Source organism: Odocoileus virginianus, chromosome 10 (assembly GCF_023699985.2).
Source record: "Odocoileus virginianus isolate 20LAN1187 ecotype Illinois chromosome 10, Ovbor_1.2, whole genome shotgun sequence".
NCBI lineage: Eukaryota > Metazoa > Chordata > Mammalia > Artiodactyla > Cervidae > Odocoileus > Odocoileus virginianus.
Window position 1 is genome coordinate 59,788,839 of NC_069683.1, and position 27,172 is coordinate 59,816,010.

Genomic DNA, 27,172 nt, shown 5'->3' on the forward strand with positions numbered 1-27,172 from the left:
CACCATCTCCTACAGCGTCAGCGCGCCATCCTCAGCCCTGGGAGCCTCTGGTGATCTCCCTAAGTGGTCTCCACTTCGTGGCCTCATCTGTCCTCTGCACGTAGTGGCACGACTTTGCCCTCCCGACTTTCAGACCTGTCTCTCCCTGGCTAGCTGGAAATCTTTGCCCTTGTTCTGCAGGCCCTACAGGCGTGGTATCTCCAAACCCAGACTGGTTTCCTTTCTTTGGTAAACGTGTGTGCCTTATCATCATTTATCTTGGCTGACTCTTGTTACTCCGTCTTCTGAGCTGTGACTGCATTTGGTTCCTTTCTCCGTGCCCGTCCAGACCCGTCACGGAGGCCAACCGAGCCTACTCTTCAGTGTCTTTGGGATCTGTCTTTTTGGTTGTCTGGGTTCACTCTTTGTCACGTGTCCCTGAACTGTTCGCAGTAGCTTTGGCCTGGACTCCTTTCTCCTGCCTCCTGCCTCGGCAACCCCGTCCTTTAGTCTGAACTCTGTAAAGCCTCAGGTGAGATTTATGCTGCCCTCCGCTCCCCGAGCTGTCTCTTCACAGCCCTGCCTCTGGGCTGCCTTGCTCCCGCCTCTCGCCCCTTGCTCCCATCCCCAGATGACCTGCCTGTCAGACACTCTTTGGTGGCTCTGTCTTGGCCCAAGCCCTCCCTGTCTTCTGCCTTGAATGCCAGAGCCCTTTAGCCTTTTCTTTTCTGCTTGGCAAGTTCCTGTTGATCCCTGAGGACTCATTTTAACTGGCATTTTCTCTGAAATCTTGTTTTAAAGAAGCCCCTCCTTACCCCTGCTACATCAGGGACTTTGTCTCTAGGCTACCAGAGCATGAAGTCACCACACCTTTTGTCAGACTGCACTGGAGAGGTGTGCAAGCCTACACACAGGCCAGTGAGGCTGCGGGGCCCGCAAGACCAGGCACTGTCTTAGGTCTGTTCCCCGGGCACCGGACACGCAGTGTGATAGGTGTCTGATAGGATAGGTATTGGTTTATCAGTGGTTACAGGAGTCTAAGCAGGGACTCTCTGATCTGGGCAGTTGGAGTTCAGGCAGTCAGGGTACCTGGCTTACGGTGACACAGCTCTCCTGTGAAGAGACCAACATGCGGTGCAGGCCTCTTTGTGCCCCGGGAGGGGTGCTGGAGTTCTCAACCCCGCCACTTTGCCTCTGATTCCAACTTTTAGTAGCCAAGATTGTGGGCACTCTACTTTTTCTGGGCTTCCCTTGAGGCTCAGCTGGTAAAGAACGTGCCTACAGTGTGGGAGACCTGGGTTCGATCCCTGGGTTGGGAAGATCCTCTGGAGAAGGGAAAGGCTACCCACTCTAGTATTCTGGCCTAGAGAATTCCATGGACTGTAGAGTGTCCACAGAGTCGGACACGACTGAGCAACTTTCACTTTACTTTTTCTTCTGCGTGTATGTTGCACAACGATAAAATGGGATTTGTTAATATCTACTTTAAAACATGCTATTGTGTTATACTCCTGTTATAACAGTTTCAGCTACTTGTTATAGATTTATATATGCCATAGATTAAAGACTTTACCAGTGACAGCCCTGGATTTAGTGAAATACAAAAGAGAAAAGGTGGTTTTAATTCATGTCTTTTCAGTTCCCTCACATAAAGAGAAACCTCTGTGTTTCACATAAAGAGAACCAATCTTGGCAGATTGGTTTACACTTAGATGCGAATCCAATAGTCCTTTATATAGATAATTTCGTAGACAGAGGGTCACAAAACTAAGCGATGAAACCTTTCTTCATGTGGATTTTATATTCCTGCAGGGACGAGGGTCTCAGGAAGAGCACTGTGCTTGGAGTCAGGCAATTTGGGTTCTAGTTGTGATCCTTTCATTTGCTTGTGCTTTAATATTTTTCTTAAGTTGACTTGGAAAAATAATAGTTATAAATTACCATACAAAGTATAAGAGTATGAGTTATGTTTAAATTCACCCCTTCCTGACAGACATCTGACGGACATTGTACTGAGAGACGGCGGATGTACCAGCTGGTATCAGATGGTCCCGCCAGACTTGTGAGTCTGTCATTCACAGGATCCTAACGTGGCCCTGGGGGACACGGGGGAGTGAAGTCGACTGCAGGATTTGCTAGCCATACTTGAGGTGCAGAAAGGCTGTGTTAAAGATACAGCCTTCACACTGGGAACGTCCAAGAATCAGTATAACTAAGTCATGGGTGAGAATGTCAGATGTTCCACTTCCATGCTGTTTCTTTCTTTCAGTTTGAAAAAGAACTTCAGAGAATCTCGGAAGCTTATGAGAGCCTGGTCAAGTCTACCACCAAGCGAGAGTCGCTGGACAAAGCGATGAGGAACAAACTCGAAGGCGAGATTCGAAGGCTCCATGACTTCAACAGAGACCTCCGAGGTACATCACTCACGTTTTCCCTGCCCTAAACATCCTCGCCCCATGTAGCTAACAGTCTAACTTCAGGTCCAGGTTGTGTTAGGTAACCTTGCAAATCCCAACCTCCTGGGGAAGGGGCCCCAAAGAGCAGAAGTGTTCTTTTCACCTTACAGGTTGTCCAGTGCAGCACTGAGGCTGAGAAGCAACAACCTCTAGGCATGAGTCTGTGAAAGGGAGGGAATATGTTTGCAGCTCCTTCTTGCTTCAGATGCACCTAGCATGATTCATGTTGTGAATGGGAATGTCTGAAAAGAACAGTGTTGCATGCACAACGCTTACCATATCAAGCTGATGCATTTGATTGCATTCTTTGAAAGCCAACACTTAACACTTGCTCAGTATATAGTGTAGAAGACAGACACTTGTCCCTCTTGGAGAAAAAACAAACCCACGGTTATGAGAAGAGTAAACATATATCAACTTCCTGAAAGCTCGGGTCCCATGTTGCAGGATCTTGACAACCTCCCATGTGCAGATTGATTTGACCCATGAACTTGTACTTCACTTTACTCAGCCAAGCCATTTTTTTCACTTCTCTCATGTCAAAAGACTCAGTGTACTTGGAGTCTGTAGCTGGAACCTACATTTTTTTTTTTTTTATTACTGTAAACCCTTCAGTTTTGGATATGATATATGCTCAGTAAAACCTTGTTAGGTTGAATTATTTAATTGAGTAAATGAAGACTGACCAAATGGCATGAGCAAACCTAGAACTCACTGAGTAGAGTCTTCATCCATTAAGTCATCTTGACTTGTTTCCTAGTATTTATTTATTTGTTATTTTCAACTTTTTATTTCCCAGCTACAGAGAACTGATAGTCAAGTTTAGATGAGGGCTGGGTTTGAGGCCAGGGGAACTCAAGCCCTTTGTGAGGACTTTGCTGGACTTTCAGGTACCTGCTCTTAACTGCCTGCCACTGGTGTATCCCTTGGCATTAGATTGCATAGAGGCACAGCATGGCCACTAGATTTTCCTTTTGATGTTTCGGAACATCTTGTTCCTCCCCAGGAGTTGTTCAGTTTGGGGCTCCTGCCTGGGCAGCTCTCCCTACCAGCTCTCAGCACCCAGGTCATTTGTCAGTTGCAGGATGACTTAGATCCACATGCATTTCTTTGTAACCATCTCCTCTCTATGTCCAGATCGACTGGAGACAGCCAACAGACAGCTGTCCAGCAGGGAGTATGACGGACATGAAGACAGGGTGGCCGAGGGGCTTTACGCTTCCCAGAGTGAGTCTCCTTGCTTATCTTTCCCAACTGCATGGTTTTAAAAGCTCGGGGCCTAAGGAGAGAAACCTGCTTATTTTAAGTAAGATTTGTGCTGCTTGCTTTTTGTTTATTAACTTGGCATATAAGCTGTTGGGCCAAAGATGAGGCCCTCTTGGGTCTGCCTAAGACAAAGCCGAGATTGTGTATTTCAGTAATGTTTATTCTGACCTCCTGCCCTTCAGCTTCTAATACCCTCCAAGAAATAGCACTGTTGCAGTATTCCCTGGCATTCACCACCTGAAGTAAGGCATAATTCTTCATCTCCTTCATGGAAAAGGAAGGAGGTCTATGGTGGGATTCACTCTTTTGTCATGTTTTGTGTGCGTGTAGGTTGAGCATTTCTGGACTGGCCGCCCCTGGCAGCATGATATATATAAATGTTCCCAGCATGGGTCTTCATTGGTGATGCTCAGTAGTGAACCCAGTGAGCCCATTTCAGCCAGAAATAAAATGGCTTCCTCCGCCTCTAGATTTATTGAGAAATACTCTATTAATTTCACCAGAGGCAAATAATAGAAGCAAATGGGTTTTGAAAAACCATCAATTGAGGCTTGAATTTCTGCAAATTCATTGTCTAAATCAGAAACATAAAAATCCAGCTGTCTTTTTTGGGGAACTGTTTAGAAAATTGAATTCATTTCTCTGTCAGAATTCTCAGCAGCATTGTGAGTTAAGTGCTCACAGCTAAAGACAGTTCTAACAGCAAAAAGTCTTGTTTAAACACTGGCCATCCACTGTATAGTGATAGTGTCTTCTGGTGCTTGGATCCCTCAATACAGGTCTACATTTTCAAAGCTGAGAAATATTTGGATACATTTTCTAATGTCCAATACTGTTCATTGGGGTTAATGTTTCTTCTTTGTTTTTCCCAAATTTACTCACAATTGCATTCCACTTTTTCCCAGATTTTCTCATGATCAAACTTCAGCTTGAGTCTCAGTTTCATTTTTAAAACTCTGTTTGGTGAATAGACACTCATACAGTCTTGAGTTTTTTCATTGGATTCCTTTGCATTAGGTGAATTGGCCTGTGCTCCAGACTTATATACAAAGCTATATATATAAATATATAAGCCTCTTGAGATATTCACTTTCCTAACAAAATTATTTCTACTCATAGATGCAGTGGATTTTCCATTTCATCTGAACATCCATTTGACAAATGAGTCATCTGTACTATTAGCACTTAGGATTTTGACACCTTAATTTTTAAAAATTAATTTATATTTTAAATGGAAGATAATTTCTTTACAGTACTGTGATGATTTTTGCCATACATCAGCATAAATCGGCCCAGGTATACATGTTTCCTCCCCATCCTGAACCTCCCACCCATCTGCCTCCCCACCCTATTCCTCTGGGTTTGACACCTTAATTTTGCATGATCATATTCCTCAGTAGAGTAAGGATTCTTGTGCCGTTATGTCAGCAGTGTCACTCTGCTGATACTCTGCCTTCTTGTCAGGAGATATTATTTTGTCACGTAGCTCAGGTCAAAATGGAAAAGTCAGTGAGTTTCATCAGATGAGCATTTGCTGTAGCCTCCCAGCCCAGGCTGTGCTGATGGACTAATAGGTTTTGGTGTTGTGTGAGTTCAGAAATATTCCCGACAACTTTAACCTTCTGGCTCAAAGCTAAAGCATCAGTAATGCAGGCAAAGAGGCCCTTCCAGCTTTACAAGGAATGATTTGTTCCGTGCAAATATGTTCTGCTGTTCCAAAGGTATAAACAAGAGAGTCCAGGGGCATTTTTCAGCTGCTGAAAGGTGCCTCAGTGTTGACGTGTGATGTAATTGCATCTCGGCAGGGCCTTTGAAGCAGGGTTGCTAACACTGATAGCTAACCAATTTTTCATTACCTAGTCTTTGCAGGACACTTTGTGCCTTCCTCCCAGCTTTATAATTGTTTGCATTAGCTTTTCCTCTCGTGGAGTGGCCAAGAGATGGACTCGAGATGTTATTTCAAGTTTATAAATAGTTTTTTTTTCTTAGTGAGTTGGAAGAACTCTTTGTATGAAGGAAATTAGCATGTTTCCTGCCATATATAGTGCAGATATTTTTTCCCCAGTTGTTTTTGTATCTTTGAATACAGTGCCTTTTACCTTATAGATTTTTCAAGTGACTATATTTGTGCCTTCTAGGTTTTAGGTCATGCTTAGAAATGCTTTTTCCACTCCAAAATTATAAACATATTCACCTGTGTTTTCCTCATGTATGTTTATGATTTCATTGTGAGCCTTATATTTTAGAAGCTAATTAAGGAGGCACAAAAAAGGGAAATTCATGAAGAACTAATCTGGAGACAAGGAGACTGGTTAACAGATAATTTTGTATCTGAACTAAGAAGTAATAGTGGAGGGTAGGAGACAGAGCAATAGTTGACAAATGAGAGGACTTGGTGACCAACTGAATGATGCCGGAGAGTGAAACAAGTGTGACTAGAGCCACTGGATGTGTGGTCATCCTTTACCAATAAAAAGCAGGAGGAGGAGGAGGAGGAGACGTGGGGACTCGGTAACAAGTGGAGGTTTGCACATGCTTAGTCATCTCCTACTGTGGCCCACAGCTAAGTGAGCAGCTGTAATGGCCAAGGTGCAGACGTAGCCTGGAGGCTGGTGACACGAGGCGCTGTCTGTCAGGCCTTCCTTTTCACACGTGGGCACAGAATGGCAGGCACAAATCACTCTCTTCACAGTTATTAATGTGTTCCATTATCTGTATAGTCTTTTAGAAAGTCTATTATAAGAATACTTTTCAATGCCTAGGAATCATAGTTATAAACGTGGAGTATACACTCAAGAGGAGCCATGTTTTTCAGATGAGCCTTGCAAGGAGATTCTAATACTTGGCTAAGAGAAAGGTAAAACGGATTGCATAGCAGATAGCAGTGATGTCTCTGGATCCTGCCTACCAGGAGCTAAGGCTAAGTTGGGAAGGCCCTGACAAGCACCTTGGCCAATGGAAAAGTTAGAGGGAAAGGGGAAAATAGAGAATAACATGTTTGACGGCTTTGCTCCATGTTCCAGTTGAAGCTCAGAGTCCAGGTCCCAAAACACCCAAGGCATTCTTGCAGTATGAGCGGTAGGGAGGACCTCTGTAAAGTCCCAACCAGTGGAAGGGGATGTCCTTCCTGGCCTGATTTCCAAGTTTCCCTGCTGCCCAGAGTAGCTTTCCTTTAAAGACAGAACTCTGCTCTTCGGTGGAGCCTGAGAAAGGCCTGGGTGGTCTGCCTGGGTCATTACACATAGCTCTACATGTTGAAATAAGCATTCAACAGAGTGATAATTGTGCTCCTCTCAGACATGAGATTGTCTGAATTAAAAATCTCTCTCAATGAAGTGCTTAGGAGTTTTAAGACTCGGGAGTATTTTTCTCTATCACCTCATGATGTTACATTGTTCTCTTTCGAGGAATTCAAAAATTTGTGTGTGTGTGTTTTCTGATTGTGTGTGTGTGCTCAGTCACTCAGTTCTGTCCAACTCTTTGTGAGTGCATGGTCTGTAGCAATTTCCCAGGCAAGAATCTTAAGAGTGATTGGTCATTTCATTCTTCAGGGGATCTTCCCAACCCAGGGATTGAACCTGAGTCTCCTGCATTGGCAGGCAGTTTCTTTACAACAGAGCCACCTAGGAAGCCTTTTTTGGCTTTACTTACTTGTTTTTCCAAATATATTTGCAGCCAAATTACTCCTTAAAAACAGGGCATCTAGCCAATTTCTTTTTTGATCTGGCTGAGTGAAACTGGCTACTTTAGCTTTTTTAACTTACTGAGATTCCTGGTTTCCTCATTTACTCATCTGTCTCACACACACACACACGGAGCAAACTGAGATTCCTGGTTTCCCCATTTACTCATCTGTCTCACACACACACACACACACACACGGAGCAAACATAGACCACTGTCCACAAAAGGAAGCTCCCCAGGAATGTCTGTCATCATTCTTAGCTCTGTCTTGTCAATAAGTGAAATGCGTTATCTGTTTCTTACTGAAAATTAGTAACTCTGCAGAATTTCTATCACTAGTATGTCTGGAGGGGGTTGCCATTTCCTCCTCCAGGGGATCTTCCTGACCCAGGGAGGGAACCTGCATTTCCTGTGTCTCTTACATTGCACGTGGATTCTTTACTGCTTGAGCCGTTGGGGAAGCCCATACTAGTAGGTCAGAAAGCCAAAAATAAAATATTAGATGTGGGGAAACTAGACTGGCAGAGATCTTATTATATTCTTGAGTGGAGGGGGAGCTGATGAGCTCTGGCAGCTTGTATTATTCCAGGATAAAGCCCAGGTGTGTTACAGGATGGCCAGAGACTTCTCTCCCTATCCGCGCCTTGGGATTCTTTAGGCCTCATGGGTTTAGCATATTTGGTTAAACTGAAGTCTATATTTCTGGCTGTTAAATGTCCCTCTCTAAGAAAAAAAAATATTTTTTGAACATTCATTTATTTGTTTAATAAGTTATGGGTATAAATAAGTTAGGAGTAATTCATAGGATTTGATTTCCTTTATAATCCTCATGGGTTTAAAAAGGAACCAAAAAAAAAAAAAGTGTGGGACCACTGTTTTAAAAATAACAATAATTTTCCATTTTCAATTTGTCTTACAATCATCATCTTATCTTTAAGTCTTACTTTAGATACTTTGATTTCCTAGGCAAAAATAATTTCCTAAAAGAAAAATCCTTCTTTTTGTATTTCCTCTAAGGGCTTATGTGGAACAAAGCAGAAATCACAATGACATAAATATTAATTCTGTTGACCCACATAGAGCACGGGGAGTGTATTCTGAATCCTCATCATGTTTCATTACATGCAGTTGTGAGTTTCTATCAGGCTTCATCAGGAAGAAGAGGCTGGATGTTGTCACATGTGGATGCACTGTGTTCCTTCCTCCTCTGCGGGCCCGTTGGTGCTTGCAGCTGCCACCTGGGCGTGAAGGCCGTCCTGCAGCACTTATTTGCCTATGTTCTCCGTGGGCACCATTTCTTAGTGTGAATCTCCTCCACTCAATGGGAGAATTACAGGCCTTCTTTGTCAACATCCAGCCCCAGCCTTCATTAAAACCCTTTGGATCTTTATGTACCTGGCACTCAATAAATGTTTACTGAGGGAAGGAGTAACAGTGGGAAATCCTTGTCAGAACGGGCTTGAAATTTTCATCACGGAACATCAGTATCAAAATGTTCTTTTTAGTTCAGTATCTCCCACCCATGTTAGGAGCTACCTCTGGTTTTGCTCAGTTATTTCAAGATATTAGGTGAAATTATTAATGAGAATAGAAGCAACTTAAAAATGCTTGATTTTTTTTTTTTTTTTGCCTTTCACCTTCCCCTCTTTTCTTGCTTTTTCAAGTAGGAAGATATCCAGGTAAAGGGAATCTTCCTTCTACTTCCAGGAACAGTAGTATTTTTCATGAAAATGACTACTATGTACTAAAATGTAGTTGGTTCCCCGACTCCTCTTTTACTCTGCTGTGGTCGTGTGGAAGCTGAGAGCTGACGGTGGTAGATAAAAGTTTTGGGGGCAGCCGGCCATATTCTTGCACAGACCAGTCCATAGGCCATGCCCGACACCACAGATCAGCTCCTGGGCAAAGAGGAAGGGAATGTCCATGAAAGCCTGCTAAGATACATTTCTTAAACTGAGGAAATTTTCTTGCCCTAAATTAACTGATTTTCCTTCTAGGGAGATGACCTTTAGATGGCCTCTGCATTTAGTTGTTGTTCAGTCACTCAGTCATGTCCTACTCTTGCGATCCCATGTAACACACCAGGCTTCCCTGTCCTTCACTATCTCCCAGAGTTTGCTCAGATTCATGTCAGTTGTGTCAGTGATGCCATCTAACCATCTCATCCTCTGTCGTCCTCTTCTCCTTCTGCCTTCAATCTTTCCCAGCATCAGGGTCTTTTCCAACGAGTCAGCTCCTCGCATCAGGTGGCTAAAGTATTGGAGCTTCAGTATCAGTCCTTCCAGTGAATATTCAGGGTTGATTTCCTTTAGGATTGACTGGTTTGATCTCCTTGCTTTATTAGGACTAAAAATGCAGTTCTAAAAAGCAGAGGTTTTATAGGCACGAGCTCAAGCAACCTAATCTCGGATCAGTCACCACATCTTCCATCTCTTGGGTTCTCACTAACATGCTCAGTGACCTGAAGTTAGATGCTTAATCTCCCTATACCTAAAGAAATGGAGAGCAGAATCTCCCAATTCAGCCAGCAGAGCTTTGTGGGCTCATCAGTGATAGGAAATGCAAAAAAGACTTTATGCATTTATTCTGCAGACTTGCATTTATGGATTTGTAAGGCTACACATTTATCCTGCAACGCTTCTTCCTGTTCCTGTGCATCCTTCCTCCACCTTCTCTGGAAGAACCTGCCAGTTTTCAGGGTGGGGAAATGGGCCATGTTCCCAAGGAATGCCTGTGTGGCCTGCCGAGCCTTGCTAGGTTTTGAAAGCAGAGTGTGTGACTGCTTAAACCACTTGATCACCCTTGACAGGCAGCACTGAGAAACTTCAAACCTTCATGACAACCAACAGTGCATCCAGCCTGCAGGGTGTCTGTTTACATTCCATCAAATCTTCTCCCCAAGTGTGAAAATTAATGTTATTCAATTTAGGCTGATTTTCTGTGCCTGAAGAACCAGAGCTGATGGTAGAACTGTCTCTCGGTCACGTGTTGATGTCGTCTCTAACAAGTGAATGTGGCTTATGATTTTCACATTGTTGGTTTTTAAATTATTTGCTTACTATTCCTGTTTGAGAGTTGAAAAATCAAGTGTCTTAAACTTCATTATGATCTGTCTTCCTTGCACTCATAGCTAGATGGATGGATGGAAAAAGCACAGACTGAAACCCATTTGCATTTCATGTGGCATCAGGGACCCTTCACTTTTGCTGATAGTTCAGAGCCAGGAAATCCATGTTCAGGTCTCAGCTCAAATTAAATGGCAGTTACTCAGAGAAGGCTGCCTGAGATAGGATCCAGTCTTCCTTTTATATATCCCTCCAGTCCCCTGTTCCCTTTGTAAACACTCATCATACTGTAAATGAGGAACCATTTGGATGACCATTTTCTCCCTTCCCTTTCTAAACTGTCCACACCATGAGGGCATGGACCTTGTCATTCTCACCATTGTAGTCCCAGATTACTATGTTTCCAGAAGCTGGCACAGTGCCTGGTGCTTGGAAGCATTTAATAAGCACTTGTTGGATGTTGAATGAAATGATGACCATTATCATTTTGTCCAAGACAGTTATTAGCTAACTACTATGGTTGAGCTGTGTTCTAGACTGCGGATCAGCAAACTCTCTCCATAAAGGGACAGAATGTAAATAAGTCTAGGCTTGGGTGCCACAGCTACTCAATTCCATCCCTTTGGTCTGAAAAAGTCACTGTAGATGAGCCATGGACAGATGGTGTGGCTGTGGGCTGGATTTGGCCTGCAGGCCATAGTGTGTGGACTTCTGTTTTAGGCACTGGTTATGGAGAAGTGACTTAGCATGCATGCATATGGAGGAGGAAGGGAAAGAAGAAGCCCCAACAAAAAAGGAGGATGGAAAATAAAGAACTTCAGAAATATTTCTTATATCTTATTTTGTTAATTGTCCAAATTTATAAATCAGGATTTAACTGTTATTTTCTTTTCCTGGTAGGGTTTTAGTCATCTTTTACTTCATTCCTAATTAGGTGAACATGGTTATTTCACATGAGATAAACTGAGACACATACGAATGCAGTTACAAGCCTTTGTTAGCCCAGTAGGAATCCGTAATTGGCTAATGGTGGAAACTGGGCTGGGCAGGATAGCCCTGTGGTTACCCACCAGTGGTAGCCTCCTGGGTACCAAGATCTTAGGGGTCCTTCTCCCAGCAGGGCCATTAATCTTCCCATATGCATCCTGCTGTGAGGTGAGGTCTACAGTTCTTGGGTTGAGGAGTATCTGAATGGCCCTAAGTCTGGTTATCAGCAGCGAGTGTATCCTCTGAACTGGAGCTCGTTAAAAGCCAACTGATGGCCATTATGAGTGACAGTGATTTCAGAGGCTGTTAATCTGATGGTTCAGAATTTACCTTTAGGTGGAGTTGCAAGTGTGCTCCCTCATAATCTAGCCTTCAGGTCCTGCTTCAGATCATGCAGAAATGGTAAGGTGGCCACCACGGGTTGAGCACTTCCTGTCCACCAGGCGCCATGCTGACCTCTGTCGGTGTGCAGTCCCGGTTCATCCTGCAAGCAGCCCTGTGAGGTGGGTATTACAGGTCTTTAATGGATGAGGGCACTAGGGCTCAGGAACGTTAAGGAACTTGTCCACGGTCATACAGGCAGGTAAATGGAGCAGACGGGCTTTGAACCCAGGGCGTCCTGATTCTCGAGAGCCACTTCCTGTGTACCAGGCATTGGAGACAGGTAGCAGGGTTGGATTCCCAATGATTTTAGAGCTCATTTAGCGTGGCCTCCATGCTTCATTAAAGAAGAAACTCTGACCACAGATGATTAAATGATTTGTCCAAGGCCTCTTCAGTACTTAATGCAAGACCATGATAAGAATAGGGACCTCCTTTTTCTTAATTTTTTTCCTTTCCAGCCTCCAAAGGTCATCTCTGTTGGCTCTGGGCGTAATGAGAAATTTCACATTTTTTACCCAGAGAAGAATCCAGCTTAGTAAGCAAACATAAGTAATTCTTGTACTAGAATTCTTAACTGCAAATTATTTAGCCCAGTACTGTGACTTAATGATAGTGTATTCAAGTCATCTTAAATGAGTTCTAGCTACTGGAATGAACATTTTATGTTTCTTAAAATGTTTGAACCTGAGCCAATTATAATAAAAAGCCTTGCTGGCTAGTTCAGTATATCTCCTCAGATACTAAACCAAGAAAATTGCTGAGACCAGCCTAGAATCTTAAAAGTTTTCTCAAAACATCTATGAAATTAAACTGTTTGTTCTCTGGATGATAAGAATAAAAAAATAAGCAAATTACAATAAGTAACCCTGGGGTGTGGTTTCTTACAATTAGTTTTTGAAATTATTTTTGGTTCATGAATTGGAAACAGAATATACGGTTGTGTCTTAATGGAATCCAAGAACTTTGAGGGGACAAAGTGTTTTAAGTCCAGAAAATTTGGTCTTGGACCATTAAAAATAAGCTTGCATCTGCTTCTAATTTGCTTCTTGCCGACAAAGACTGTGGTTTGGTAGAAAGAAGAAGAAAAGGATTTGCTCAAAGCAAGTTACAAAATTGACAATGGAAGAGCTCGCAGCAGCTAAAGGAAGGGAGAATCTGTAATTGCAGGTGACTCATTTCTTTCTCCCTGATCAGAAAATTAAACCACTTCTGTTCCCACATAGAACAGTTTCCCCAGCATCTACTTCTCTCACCCAGGTTTTGGTGTTAATTCGTATCTGCCATTCAGAGGTCCCGTTTAGAAAGCATAGTTTTATTTTATGTATTATACTAATGCCTTGAAGTGAAAGTGAAGTATTAGTCGCTCAGTCGTGTCCAACTCTTTGCAACCCTGTGGACTGTCACCTGCTGGGTGCCTCTGTCCATAGGATTCTCCAGGAAAGGATACTGGAGTGGGTTGCCATGCCCTCCTCCAGGGGATCTTCCTGACCCAGAGATCAAACCCAGGTCTCCAACACTGCAGGCAGGTTCTTTACCATTTGAGTCACCAGGGAGGCCCTAAATTAAGTCAAAATAGCACATACCCATATTTTCAGACAGTAAAGTTCACACATTTTAAGTGTACAGTGTGATGAGCCGTGACGGCTGTCGCAGTCCAGCCCCAGTGCAGGCCGAGCATGTGCAGCTCTGACCTCTGCAGTGCAAGGCCTCCCCACACCATCTGTCCACCTGCCTCCCATCTTACTCCCTTCAGGCCGTCGGTCTCTGCACTATGTCCAGGCTTTGTGGTTGTTTTCTGCAGGGGCAGCAAAATTGTCTGGTAGGTTCTGACTGTCATACTTGGAAACAGATGTGTCTGTTCTTTATCTTTTTGTATGAAGGAGAAGGCAGAAAAGGTCTTCTGTGGAGATTATAGAAAGTATAAGCCATCAGGTTTCGTTGACAGTCGATTCATGCATAGGTGTATAGTCAAAATCAAATGCCCTATGCGTCCTGGCATTTTTAATGCATTGCATAATTTATTATGCTGTCTGCAGTGACACAGAAGTGGCAGTACGTTTTTACTTCATGTTAAAAATATAAAGTGGAAGGTCAAACAGCACATGAGGAGACTGAGCTGGGTGAATGGATGTATGAATATAGAAGGTTTCGCTGAGTAAATTTGCAGGTTAGGTATATATTTAGGCAGGTTTAAAAAAATCTATGAATTATACTTGAAAGTATATAATTTCTAAAATAAAAATGCAATACTAAAAATGATTAGATTAGAAAAAGTTATATTGAGAGAGCTTTTACTGCTATTCAGATATTTTACCAAATCCATGTCTGAGATATTTTATATTGGGTGCTATAAAAAGCACTTTGGGGTATTAAACTCACTTTCTGGATACTAAAGAGCAACAGATAAATAGAGTATGATAAGACCAAAGTGTGTTGTTTTCCTCAATTAGATCAATAGATTTTGTGGTTTGAGTTTGTTACTTTCCAGGGAAAAGCATCTGAAAAGGATTATTTTTGAATTTCATTTTAAAGATTGCATTAGAATTTGATCATGTATTAATAGAATACTCATTCGGTGAGGTGTTGCCTAAACTTTTTATATTTCCATAGGAAACATTGCTACTATCTTAGATCCCTAAAATCCTACAAAGATAGAAGGATTTAGACACAGGATAAAGTCAGTCCAGGAGGTGGAAGGATTAACTCAGACGTTGGCCACTGTCCCTGGAGTACAAGTAGAAAACTGTCAAGACTCGTGAAAGAACTTCTTTCCCCCTCAACGTGTATGTGTGCAGGAGAGTCTCCTTACTGCAGGAATCAGCGTGTAGCCTTCACTGTGGGCCTGAAAACTGATCTCTATGTTAGAGTCATCTTGCTGCCCTGCTGCTGCTGTTGAGTCGCTAAGTTGTGTCCACCTCTCTGCGACCCCATGGCTGTAGTCCACTAGGCGCCTCTGTCCACGGGATTTCCCAGGGAAGAGTATAGGAGTGGGTTGCCATTTCCTTCTCCATTTGTAAAAGGGAAAAATTTCTATTTTCAGCTTTGGGCAATGAAGACTGAATGAACCCTTCACGCTTAAGGCTTTGCCTCACTATCCCAGATTGATTCATTTCTCCAAGTGTCTTCCCTACCTTTTAACAGCAGGCATTTCCACAAATCGGTGTTTCCCTTGTAATGTCTGAACTACTGGCTTTAACCTCAGAGGTCTCATTTAAAGAGACTTTATCCGGGGACTTCTCTGGTGGCCCAGTGCTTAAGACTCCATGCTCCCATTGCAGGGGGGTGCAAGTTTGATCCCTGGTGGAGGAACTAAGATCCCCCATGCTGAGTGGTGCGGCCAAAATAAAGAAAGAAGAAAAGAACGCTTATCTGGAAGCCCAGAGTGTGAAACGCACGAAGCCGAAACAGGTTTCTGGTTAGGACGTGGGCGCATTTGTCAGGAGCCCCTTCCTCCTTACCTGAGCCAGCATCCCTTTTCTCCGCCTGCCCCCCTCCTCCTCCCAGGACTCTGCAGAACAGTTTGGTCCTTAATCTTTCTTATTACAGAATTCATTTTGAAACAGTTCACTCTCAGCCATTTAAAACAAACCCCGGCTAGAGTGTTCTGTGTTTGTTCACAGACCTATTTAGCCGCCCACTCACAACCCCTGTCTCCGGGAACCATGGCAACACGCATGCGCATACGAGGATGGCAGGGAGCCCAACAGCCTGGTCTGAGATAATAAGCTTCCTTACCTGAGAAACTTTTATCAGCCCATTTTACAAAGACAGCAAAAAACCAAACCAGGAGGATATGGGGTCAGCTTTGTATTCTATCACTTTTGCATTTCTGAATGAATGAGTGGGACTTTTAAAGGTAGATCATCTCTAGATGTTTTGCATCAGATAAACCTCTTGTGAACAGATTGCTCTTACCTGCTGTAAACAGTGCTCTGTTTGGATTATATTTTCTGGATGTGTCATTGTGGCTTTCAAACTGGAGTGAGGGAGTGAGGGCAGATGGAAGAAGTAGCTTCCGAAGGCATTAAGAGAATATCTTTGAGGCAGAATGAAGCTAAATAGCTTGGCTTATAGTGAAGTACTTGGAGTACCTTCCTCTTGTCTTTCCACTCTCATAACCCCAGTAGAGAGGACTTGAAAGTGGATCTGACTCTCCAGTTATTCCATGAATCATAGCCGACCCTTGGAATAGGCTCCTCTGCCACGTCTGCTCAGAATTACAAGGTACGGTGCCAGGATATGGCCAAAGGATCCTGAAACAGGAGGGGACATTTTAGGAAGGGATAGTAAGGCAAATAATTATTCAGATGTCTTTCCAGAAGAGGGAGTCCATTTTATTAGCATGGTAGAGCAGTGTCCAGTTAGCAGAATTGGTGCCATGAGTCCTGGGGAGCCTGTCCTGAGACATTACTATCAGGTCCTTTCTTGGTGGAGGAAGAAATCAGTTCAGTTCAGTCTCTCAGTTGTGTCCGACTCTTTGCGACCCCATGGACTGCAGCATGCCAGGCCTCCCTGTCCATCACCAATTCTCGGAGCTTACTCAGATTCATGTCCATTGAGTTGGTGATGCCATCCAACCATCTCATCCTCTGTCATCCCCTTCTCCTCTTGCCTTTCCCAGCATCAGGGTCTTTTCCAGCGAGTCAGTTCTTTGCATCAGGTGGCCAAAGTATTGGAGTTTGAGCTTCAGCACCAGTCCTTTCAGTGAACACTCAGGACTGATTTCCTTTAGAATGGACTGGTTGGATCTCCTTGCAATCCAAGTCCTTTCGTGGTGGAGGAGGGAACAGAGGTGTAAAGAAAAAACAGCGAGTGTGTTAGTGACCTTTTGGTTACAAAAAGAAAGATTTTATTTTTACAGAAAGAAAGGTTTTTAGCCCTGGATAAGAGAACTATTATTGTTGGATTTGGGGTTTTTTGTTTTTGCTTTTTAGTATCTTTGTATGTGAAGGAGGCCCTAGGCGAGATGTGCAGACATGCTTCGCAGGGGCCAGGGGCCCAGGCCGGCCTGTCTGTGAGAACCCAAAGGCAGATGGTTTGGGGGGACTTCCCTTTCTCTCTTCCCTTCTCACCATGGCCTCGCCGTCTGCTTGATTCTTCGTCCTCTGTCTGTGCGCGTTGTCCGACGCACATGCGCGATGTGGTCCCTGGCCTCAGAGCTGGGCTGCTGGTCTGTGTCAGCACCCCCCTCACCCAGGCGCCCCCTCATGCAGTTCCAGACAAGATGATTCGCTTGGCCTGGCTCGGGTCCCGGGGCCCTTCAGGTTTGCTCCTGTCACTTGGAGAGTGGGGTTGGGGAATGAGAAGGGCTTTGTAATGCAGACCTAGCTGCTCAGAACTTAGCCCTGCGAAACAGGGGCCATAGTAGACATGTTTCCAAGTGGAGAGTTGTCTGAGCGGCCACTGTGACAGCTGTCTACTCCAGGTAAAGATGTACTTGCCTCTTTATATAGGTAGGTATAGAGTTAATTTACAACTTTATATCAGTTTCAAGAGTACAGCAAAGTGATTCAACTTTATGTATATACATACATATGTGTGTGTATATATATGATATATATATATATATCATCCTTTTCAGATTCTTTTTCAATATAGATTATTGTAAGATACTGAGTATATTCCTGTGCAATACAGTCCATCCTTGTTGGTTATCTATTTTATACACAGTGGTGTGTATGTGTTAATCCCAAACTCCTAATTTTTTAATATCTCCTCCCCACACAAGCACCATCTCCTTTGATAACCGTTAAGTTTGTTTTCCATGTCTGTGACTCTATTTCTGTTTATAAATAAGTTATTTTGTATCTTTCTTTTTTTTTAGATTCCACATATAAATTACATCATGTGATATTTGGAAAGGGACCTCTCTTTTGCCTTCCAAGCATTCTAGTGAATTAGTCACCCCTTGGTCAGGCTTGTGGTAGCCAGAGTCCACTGTCCCTCCAGCTATACTGGGCTTAGGGGAAAACTTCTCAAAAAACCTTTATATCAAGAAAGGCCTGTAACAACCTAGAGAGGTGGGAAGGGGTGGGAGGTGGGAGGGAGGTTTAAGAGGGAGGGAATATATGTGTACCTGTGGCTGATTCATGTTATGCAGAAACCACAATATTGTAAAGCAATTATCCTTAAATTAAAAATAAATAAATTTTAAAGAAGAAAGGCCTAGAAAATTAATTTCTGCTTGAGAAGGGTCAGGTTGTAGCTTTGCTCCCTTCATCAGCTCCAGCCGTAAATTGGAGCTCTGCATTAAAAACCAGCAGCACATTTATTAGAGAAATGCAAATCAACACCACAGTGAGGTATTTGCTCACACTGATCAGAATGGCCATCATCCAAAAAATCTACAAGCAATAAATGCTGGAGAGGCTGTGGAGAAAAGGGAACCCTCTTGCACAGCTGTGAGAATGTAAATTGATGCAGTCACTATGGAGAACAGTATGGAGATTCCTTAAAAAACTAGGGGAAAAAAGCTACCACATGACCCAGCAATCCCACTACTGAAGATATACCGTGAGAAAACCATAACTGAAAACGACACAGGTACCCCAGTGTTCATTGCAGCACTATTTACAATAGCCACGACCTGAAAGCAGCCTAGATGTCCACCAATGGATGAATGAATAAAGAAGTTGTGGCACATATATGCAGTGGAATATTACTCAGCCTTTAAAAGGAACAGATTTGAGTCTGTTCTAGTGGGATGGATGAATCTAAAGCCTGTTATACAAAGTGAAGTAAGTCAGAAAGAGAAAAACAAATATTATATATTAATGCATATATAAGGAGTCTAGAAAAATGGTATTGATGAACTTATTTACAAGGCAGGAATAGAAACACAGACATAGAGAAAAGACTGATGGATCCAGCAGGGGAAGGAGAGGGTGGGACAAATTGAGAGAGTAGCATTGAAACATATAATATACACTGCCATATGTTAAATTTTATGGAAGTGAAAGAGGAGAGTGAAAAAGTTGGATTAGAACTCGACATTCAGAAAACTAAGATCATGGCATCCAGTCTCATCACTTTATGGCAAATAGATGGGGGAACAATGGAAACAGTGACAGATTTTATTTTTGGGGGGCTCCAAAATCACTGCAGATGGTGACTGCAGTCATGAAATTAAAAGATGCTTACTTCTTGGAAGAAAAGCTATGACAACCTAGACAGCATATTAAAAAGCAGAGACACTACTTTGTCAACAGAGTTCCATCTAGTCAAGGTCATGGTTTTCTCAGTAGTCGTGTATGGATAGGAGAGTTGGACTACAAAGAAAGCTGAGCACCAAAGAACTGATGCTTTTGAACTGTGGTGATGCAGAAGACTCTTGAGAGTCCCTTGGACTGCAAGGAGATCCAACCAGTCCATCCTAAAGGAGATCAGTCCTCTTGAGAGTCCCTTGGACTGCAAGGAGATCCAACCAGTCCATCCTAAAGGAGATCAGTCCTGGGTGTTCATCAGAAGGACTGATGTTGAAGCTGAAACTCTAATGTGTTGGCCACCTGATGCGAAGAGTTGACTCATTTGAAAAGACCCTGATGCTGGGAAAGATTGAAGGCAGGAGGAGAAGGGGATGACAGAGGATGAGATGATTGGATGGCATCACCGACTCAATGGACATGAGTTTGAGTAAACTCTGAGAGTTGGTGATGGACAGGGAGGCCTGGCATGCTGCAGTCCGTGGGGTCGCAAAGAGTCGGACACGACTGAGCAACTGAACTGACTTAACTGACGGGCCATATGTTAAATAGATAGCGAGTGGGAAGCTGCTATATAACACAGGATGCCCAGCCTCGTGCTCTGTGACAACCTGGAGGGGTGGGGTGAGGTGTCTGTTAAGTGCCAAGCCCCACGGTAGGTATTTTATGTGCTAAGTCGCTTCAGTCATGGCCGACTCTGTGCGACCCTGTGGACTGTGGCCTGCCAGGCTCCTCTGTCCTTGGGATTCTCCAGGGAAGAATACTGGAGTGGGTTGCCATGCCCTCCTCCAGGGATCTTCCCGACACAGAGCGAACCCATGGCTCTTAGTCTCCTACATGGGCAGGTGGGTTCTTTACCACTAGAGCCACCTAGTCATCATTTTAATCCTCACAGCATTCCTGCAAAATTGGTTTTCTTAGTTGCCTCGGAGGAGATGGAGTCTGCACAGGGGAAGTCACGTGTTCAAAGTGAGCCAGCCTGTGAAGGTGCCAGAATCGTACCAGGTCGGCCAGCTACAAAGCCCATGCCATCGCTGTGGTTTCCAGAGTCAACAGTGTGCTAGCAGACATGCTCTGTGTAAATGGGACCGGAGCCATCAGGCTAAACAACGCCCCACTCCACACAGTCGAGGGTAATTCATATCCACTGAGTAAACAGACCATTCTGGGCATGAGTTCCCTTGTGTCAACTTGCCTGTTCTAAGAATTCTCAGTATATACCTTGGAGATCGACCAGAAGTTCAGTGTGAGGCTGGTCTTTCTCGAGCTCCATCCCGAGGGCCTTCGCTTATAAACTGGAGGGACCTTCCTGTGAGAAGGTTTCACTTACAGGACTCACCCTTGGCATCTCCCAAGAGATGACTTTTTCAGATGGCCCTGACATACCTCGTCCCTGTGTCTCCAGGGGATTAAGGGGCACAGTGACCCCCACCACATAGGCTCACTGCCTTGACATCCCCTCTTCCTCCTACCCTGGGCCTGAGGCAAGGGTCCTCCCTGAGTTGTCATAGAACCTGCGCCAGCATCTCTTAGAGCAGCTGGTCCCAGGGCCTTTGCCTGTGTCCCTGCCTCTCTTCCCACCCAACTAAGAGCAGGGTGCTCTGGCCTACTCACCTTGTAGCCCAAGAACTTATCACACTTTTTGGACAAGAAGAATAGCCATAGCATGTCATAGTTGACATTTGCTATATGCATGTTGAAGTAGATACTGTTGGTGAGTAGGTGAGTAGGATCCTTACCTTAAAGGCAAGGAAACTGAGGCACAAAGATGTTCATTTACTCTGAGTCACAAAACTGTACAGGATTCTAGATTCATGCTTTTATACCTGGAGAAAAACATGATCCGAAAGGATACATGCACCCCAATGTTCGTTGCAGCACTGTTTACTGTTTACCTAAGTGTCCATTGACAGGGGAATGGATAAAGAAGATGTGGTACCTGTTTACAATGGAATATTACTCAGCCATTGAAAAGAATGAAATAATGCCATTTGCAGCAACATGGATGGACCTACAGTGTCATACTGAGTGAAGCAAATCAGAGAAAAAGGAATATCATATGGTATCTCTTATATGTGGAATGTAAAAGAAATGATACAGATAAGCTTATTTACAAAACAGAAAGAGACTCACAGACTTAGAAAACGAACTTATGGTTGCCGGAGGGGAAGGGATAGTTAGAGACTTTGGGAAGGTCATGTATACACTGCTACATTTAAAATGGATAACCAACAAAATCCTATTGAATAGCACATGGAACTCTGTTCAATGTTATGTGGCAGCCTGGATGGGAGTGGGATTTGGGGGAGAATGGATACATGTATCCATTAATGTATGGCTGAGTCCCTTCACTCTTTACTACAACATTGCTAATTGGCTATACCCCAATACAACATAATAAGTTTTAAGTGTTTAAAAAAAATTATAAGACAGCTATGCTCCGTTAAAAGTTAATTAAAAAAAAAGATTCATGCTTTTGTCCAGTACTCTGAATCCTCCACAGAGCAGATAATTAATATTTGCAAAAAGATACATGTGTAGTATCAATCACTGTATATTGAGATGATGATATGACCCGTGACATACTTAAACCTGTGCCATGATGAGCTGGGTAGCGATGATGCTTTCCCACACCTCCGGTTCTGTCATTCCAGGGGTCTTCATCCCTCATGCTTGTACAGTGGAGGCATGTGGCAATTTTCCTGTGAACATACATTAAAAAGGTGTGATGAGGATTCTGGCTCTCCCATTGATAAGCGTCACCTCTGTGGGCATGTTACTTATCCTTCACCGGAAAATGGGAATCATAACAGTGCCTCCCTCGTAGAGTAATTTGAAAGGAGAGATCATGAATGGAATAACTGAAGGGAATAATGTAAGTCACCACTCCTGGGACACAGTAGCCATTCACAAACACGAGTTGTCATGGACATTACTTTTTAAATGAGAGCACTACTTCCTGTCAATGGACAAGGAGTTCTGAGCCAGTGTGAATGACACTAACATTACTTCAGTCTGAAGTTTAAGGTCATCAAACTCAGGGCAGAGATGTCTGAACCCAGGAATTCCAGAGCTAATGCAATCTCCGCCCAGTACCCACATCTTTGTCCTGATGCGCCAACTGTGAGATTCAGGGACCCTGGGCAGAGCAGGGAGCCGGAGAGCTTCAAGGTCAGTACCAGCCATCTGATGAGTGGTGGCTTCCGAGGTGACGTGGACTGCTGCATAGCAAAGGCTGTCAGGAGATCCCAAGGAGACCAAGTGCTAACTGCTAACAGGAGCTGCCATTTACTGTACTGTTGGCAATGAAATTGGCACCCAGTAGAGATTCATTCATCCCCATTGAAAAGAAATGCAAAAAGGCAAAATGGTTGTCTGAGGAGGCCTTACAAATAGCTGTGAAAAGAAGAGAAGCAAAAAGCAAAGGAGGAAAAGGAAAGATATTCCCATTTGAATGCAGATTTCCAGAGAATAGCAGGAGAGATAAGAAAGCCTTCCTCAGTGATCAATGCAAAGAAATAGAGGAAAACAACAGAATGGGAAAGACTAGATATCTCTTCAAGAAAATTAGAGATATCAAGGGAACATTTCAGGCAAAGATGGGTTCGATAAAGGACAGAAATGGTATGGACCTAACAGAAGCAGAAGATATTAAGAAGAGGTGGCAAGAATACGCAGAAGAACTGTACAAAAAAGATCTTCACGACCCAGATAATCACGATGGTGTGATCACTCACCTAGAGCCAGACATCCTGGAATGTGAAGTCAAGTGGGCCTTAGAAAGCATCACTACGAACAAAGCTAGTGGATGTGATGGAATTCCAGTTGAGCTATTTCAAATCCTGGAAGATGATGCTGTGAACGTGCTGCACTCAATATTCCAGCAAATTGGGGAAACTCAGCAGTGGCCACAGGACTGGAAAAGGTCAGTTTGCATTCCAATCCCTAAGAAAGGCAATGTCAAAGAATGCTCAAACTACTGCACAATTGCACTCATCTTTCACACTAGTAAAGTAATGCTCAAAATTCTCCAAGCCAGGCTTCAGCAATACATGAACAGAGAACTTCCAGATGTTCAAGCTGGTTTTAGAAAAGGCAGAGGAACCAGAGATCAAATTGCCAGTATCCACTGGATCATCGAAAAAGCAAGAGAGTTCCAGAAAAACATATATTCCTGCTTTATTGACTACGCCAAAGCCTTCAACTGTGTGGATCATATTAAACTGTGAAAAATTCTGAGAGATGGGAATAGCAGATCACCTGACCTGCCTCTTGAGAAACCTGTATGCAGGTCAGGAAGCAACAGTTAGAACTGGACATGGAGCAACAGGCTGGTTCCAAATGGGAAAAGGAGTACGTCAAGGCTGTATATTGTCACCCTGCTTATTTAACTTATATGCAGAGTACATCATGAGAAATGCTGGGCTGGAAGAAGCACAAGCTAGAATCAAGATTGGCAGGAGAAATATCAATAACCTCAGATATGCAGATGACCCTCATGGCAGAGAGTGAAGAGGAACTAAAAAGCCTCTTGATGAAAGTGAAAGAGGAGAATGAAAAAGTTGGCTTAAAGCTCAACATTCAGAAAACTAAGATCATGGCATCTGGTCCCATCACCTCATGGGAAATAGATGGGGAGACAGTAGAAACAGTGTCAGACTTCATTTTTTTGGGCTCCAAAATCACTGCGGATGGTGACTGCAGCCATGAAATTAAAAGACACTTACTCCTTGGAAGGAAAGTTATGACCAACCTAGATAGCATATTAAAAAGCAGAGACATTACTTTGTCAACAAAGGTCTGTCTGGTGAAGGCTATGGTTTTTCCAGTGGTCATGTATGGATGTGAGAGCTGGTCTGTGAAGAAAGCTGAGAGCTGAAGAATTGATGCTTTTGAGCTGTGGTGTTGGAGACTCTTGAGAGTCCCTTGGACTGCAAGGAGATCCAACCAGTCCATCCTAAAGGAGATCAGTCCTGGGTGTTCATTGGAAGGACTGATGCTGAAGCTGAAACTCCACCTCATGCGAAGAGTTGACTCATTGGAAAAGACCCTGATGCTGGGAGGGATTGGGGGCAGGAAGAGAAGGGGACGACAGAGGATGAGATGGCTGGATGGCATCACTGACTCGATGGGCTTGAGTCTGAGTAAACTCCGGGAGTTGGTGATGGACAGGGAGCCTGGCGTGCTGCGATTCATGGGGTTGCAAAGAGTCAGACACGACTGAGCGACTGAACTGAACTGAACTGAGAGATTTGTTCATTCATTTATTCATTCAACAGCGTTTACTGAGCCGGGCAGTGGTCTAGGCTCATGGAGTCAATAATGACCCAAAGAGATAAAGATCTATTTCTGTCCTTTTAGTCTTTATCTGCATCATCTTAGTCAACAGACTCATCACAGCAATTCCGCAATGTAGCTTTTATCTTTCCCATTTGATAGATGAGGGTGCTGAGACTCAAAGAGGTTATGCCTCCCCCAAGGCCTCAGAGCTGGAGAGTGGTGAACCTGGGATTTGAATCCAGTTCTTTCGGATGCTGAAGTCCGTTCCCTATCCACAGTTTGCTACTGCCAATCAAGGGAATAGCAAAAGCTGCAATTGTATGTGTTGGGGGGAGAGGAAGGGTATTCATTAATCCAGAAATCCAAGGAGTTGTCATAGTTGTCATTATGACACAGCAGTGTTTGTGATCATCGACTTGCAAACTGCAAGAAGCTCTAGTTGTGGCTTCTCGACTTTGCCTTTGGTCCAACCTGATGTGTCTTTGCCCTCAACAAAGACAGAAACTGTTAAGCTTAGGTTGATAACCAGGCAGAAACTCTGAACTGGGGTAGTTCGTCTCCAAGTCTGCCTGCTGAGAAACTAACCCCTGGGTGCCCTTCAGAGCCTGGACAAGGCCAGTGGGCACCATGCCTGTTCAGATGTTGTCCAGCCCAGGGACCTAGTGCTCAAATGTCAGTAATTTTGCACAGAAGGTGTGAAATGCTCTGGTCCGCCCAGGGCTGCGGGTGGGGATGCCCAGAGCTTCCGGCCCATTTGTTTAGGCCTCCTGCAAGCACTGGGAAGTAGCATCTCATGGCCACTGAAAGGGAGAAGGGAGAAGGCAGTTGGTCGTTGCAGTGGGATATGAGAGTCCAAAAGTAATGCTCTTCTGGGTCAGGGTCTTGGTGGCCTCACTTTGTTTCTCGCCATCATAGCCAGCACTCTCTTTACAAGTCTGCTCGTTCATTCTATCCATTCTGAAGCTGTTCCATTGCATGCTGACTCCCTTGACATAAGCTCACAGGGCAAGGGCAGTGCAGTCAGGCGGGAAGGACATCACGGCAGCCATCAGGAGACCGGCCTTTGTCCTGGCTCTGCCCCAGCTGGCGGGCACACTGGGTAAGTGCCTTCGCTCCGGGGCTTCCCTCTCCTCATGCATTAAGCAAAGGGGGCGGAACTCGATGGGGATATTTCCTGTGATTTCTCCTGGCTTTAAAATTGTGAGTTGTTTACTGAGTATTAGCCGAAGAATTGATGCGCTTGAACTGTGGTGTTGGGGAAGACTTTTGAGAGTCCCTTTACAAGGAGATCAAACCAGTTAATCCTAAAGGAAATCAGTCCTGAATATTCATTGGAAGGACTGATGCTGAAGCTGAAACTTCAATACTTTGTCCACCTCATGCGAAGAGTTGACTAATTGGAAGAGACCCTGATGCTGGGAAAGATTGAAGGTGGGAAGAGAAGGGGACAGCAGAGGATGAGATGGTTGGACGGCATCACCTGACTCAATGGACATGAGTTTGAGTAGACTCCAGGAGTTGGTGATGGACAGGGAGGCCTGGCGTGTTGTAGTCCATGGGGGTCTCAAAGAGTTGGACACAACAGAGCAGATTAACAACAATAAACAGCCCTAAAATGTCTTTGCCCTATATTCAGAACCACATTTTCCCTTCTCCTTACGAGCAGCATTCCTTCTACTGCTTCAGTGCCTGTAAGAACAGTCCTTGATGTTTGATGACTCTGCTGAATGACTGAGTGGCTATCCAAGGAAATCATGAATGAATGAAACCACTATCACAAGCTTGTACAGCTTTCAGACTTTGGTTCTTAGTGTTTCAGTTTGGTTTGCTAGGAGGACTAGATAACCAGTACGGGGCATTTGAGTGGTGTGGGCACAGAGAAATCAATTTCTTTTCTTTCCCTCTCTTTTTTATTTTTTAAATTATGAAAGTTGATAACACATTTACAGGAGACTTGGAAAATACAGAACAAGGTTACATATAGTTCCACTATATATTACAATTATTTTTTAAGTAGATAAATTAAGATTTTTAGTTGGAGTTTCAGTGTCAAACTCTCCAAAAGTAATGAAAGTAAAAAGTGAAGTCGCTCAGTCATGTCTGACTCTTTGTGACCCCATGGACTGTAGCCTACCAGGCTCCTCCATCCATAGGATTTTCCAGGCAAGAGTACTGGAGTGGATTGCCATTTCCTTCTCCAGCGCATCTTCCCAACCCAGGGATTGAACCCGGGTCTCTCACATTGCAGGGAGATGCTTTACCGTCTAAGCCACCAGGGAAGCCCAATAGAATGAATATAGAGAGGTAGAATATAGTGGGCCTGAAAAGCACTGTGAAACAACTCAACATAATTAAAATGTATATATTTTTCATACAACAGTAGGATACAAAGTCTATTCAAGTTCCCATAGACTATAAATCAGGAGATACTGGAACATACCTAGGGACATAAAACAAGGTGCAAAAATTTGATGGTCTAAAGATATTGAAATCATACAGAGTCTGTTCTCTTATCACTGTCGAATTATGTCAGAAATCAATATTAAAAGATATTTGAAAATGACCAGCATATTTTCAGGTGCTGTGTGACATTTACCAAGAGAGATCTTTGACTTGGCCATTGAAAGCCTCAATAAAGTTAAAAGAATGAAAAAGCACAGAGAGTGATTGCAGAGGAGAAATCATTTAAATGAGAAATTGATATCAAAGATACTTCTAAAAATCCCATGCATGGAGAAGTCAATGTGTAACTATTGTTGCTGGTAAATGCCCTGTTTTCTACAAATATGGAAGAGTATGCACAGAGTTTTGTCCTCGCCTTTTTTCAATAATGAAGATTTTTTTCCTCCTCACTAATATTCTCTTATTT

General features: G+C 43.6%; 1 protein-coding gene across 9 annotated transcripts in view; it reads left to right on the top strand.

Annotated features, from left to right (window-relative positions):
- Window positions 1–27,172, top strand: part of AMOTL1 (angiomotin like 1) — a 208,455-nt gene that overhangs the window by 146,214 nt on the left and 35,069 nt on the right. For all 9 annotated transcript variants that reach the window (XM_020885530.2, XM_020885523.2, XM_020885534.2 and 6 more), the window contains 2 exons: window positions 2,249–2,393; window positions 3,573–3,662. In XM_020885530.2, the coding sequence (XP_020741189.2) occupies window positions 2,249–2,393; window positions 3,573–3,662 (235 nt within the window). The remainder of the gene's footprint in view (window positions 1–2,248; window positions 2,394–3,572; window positions 3,663–27,172) is intronic.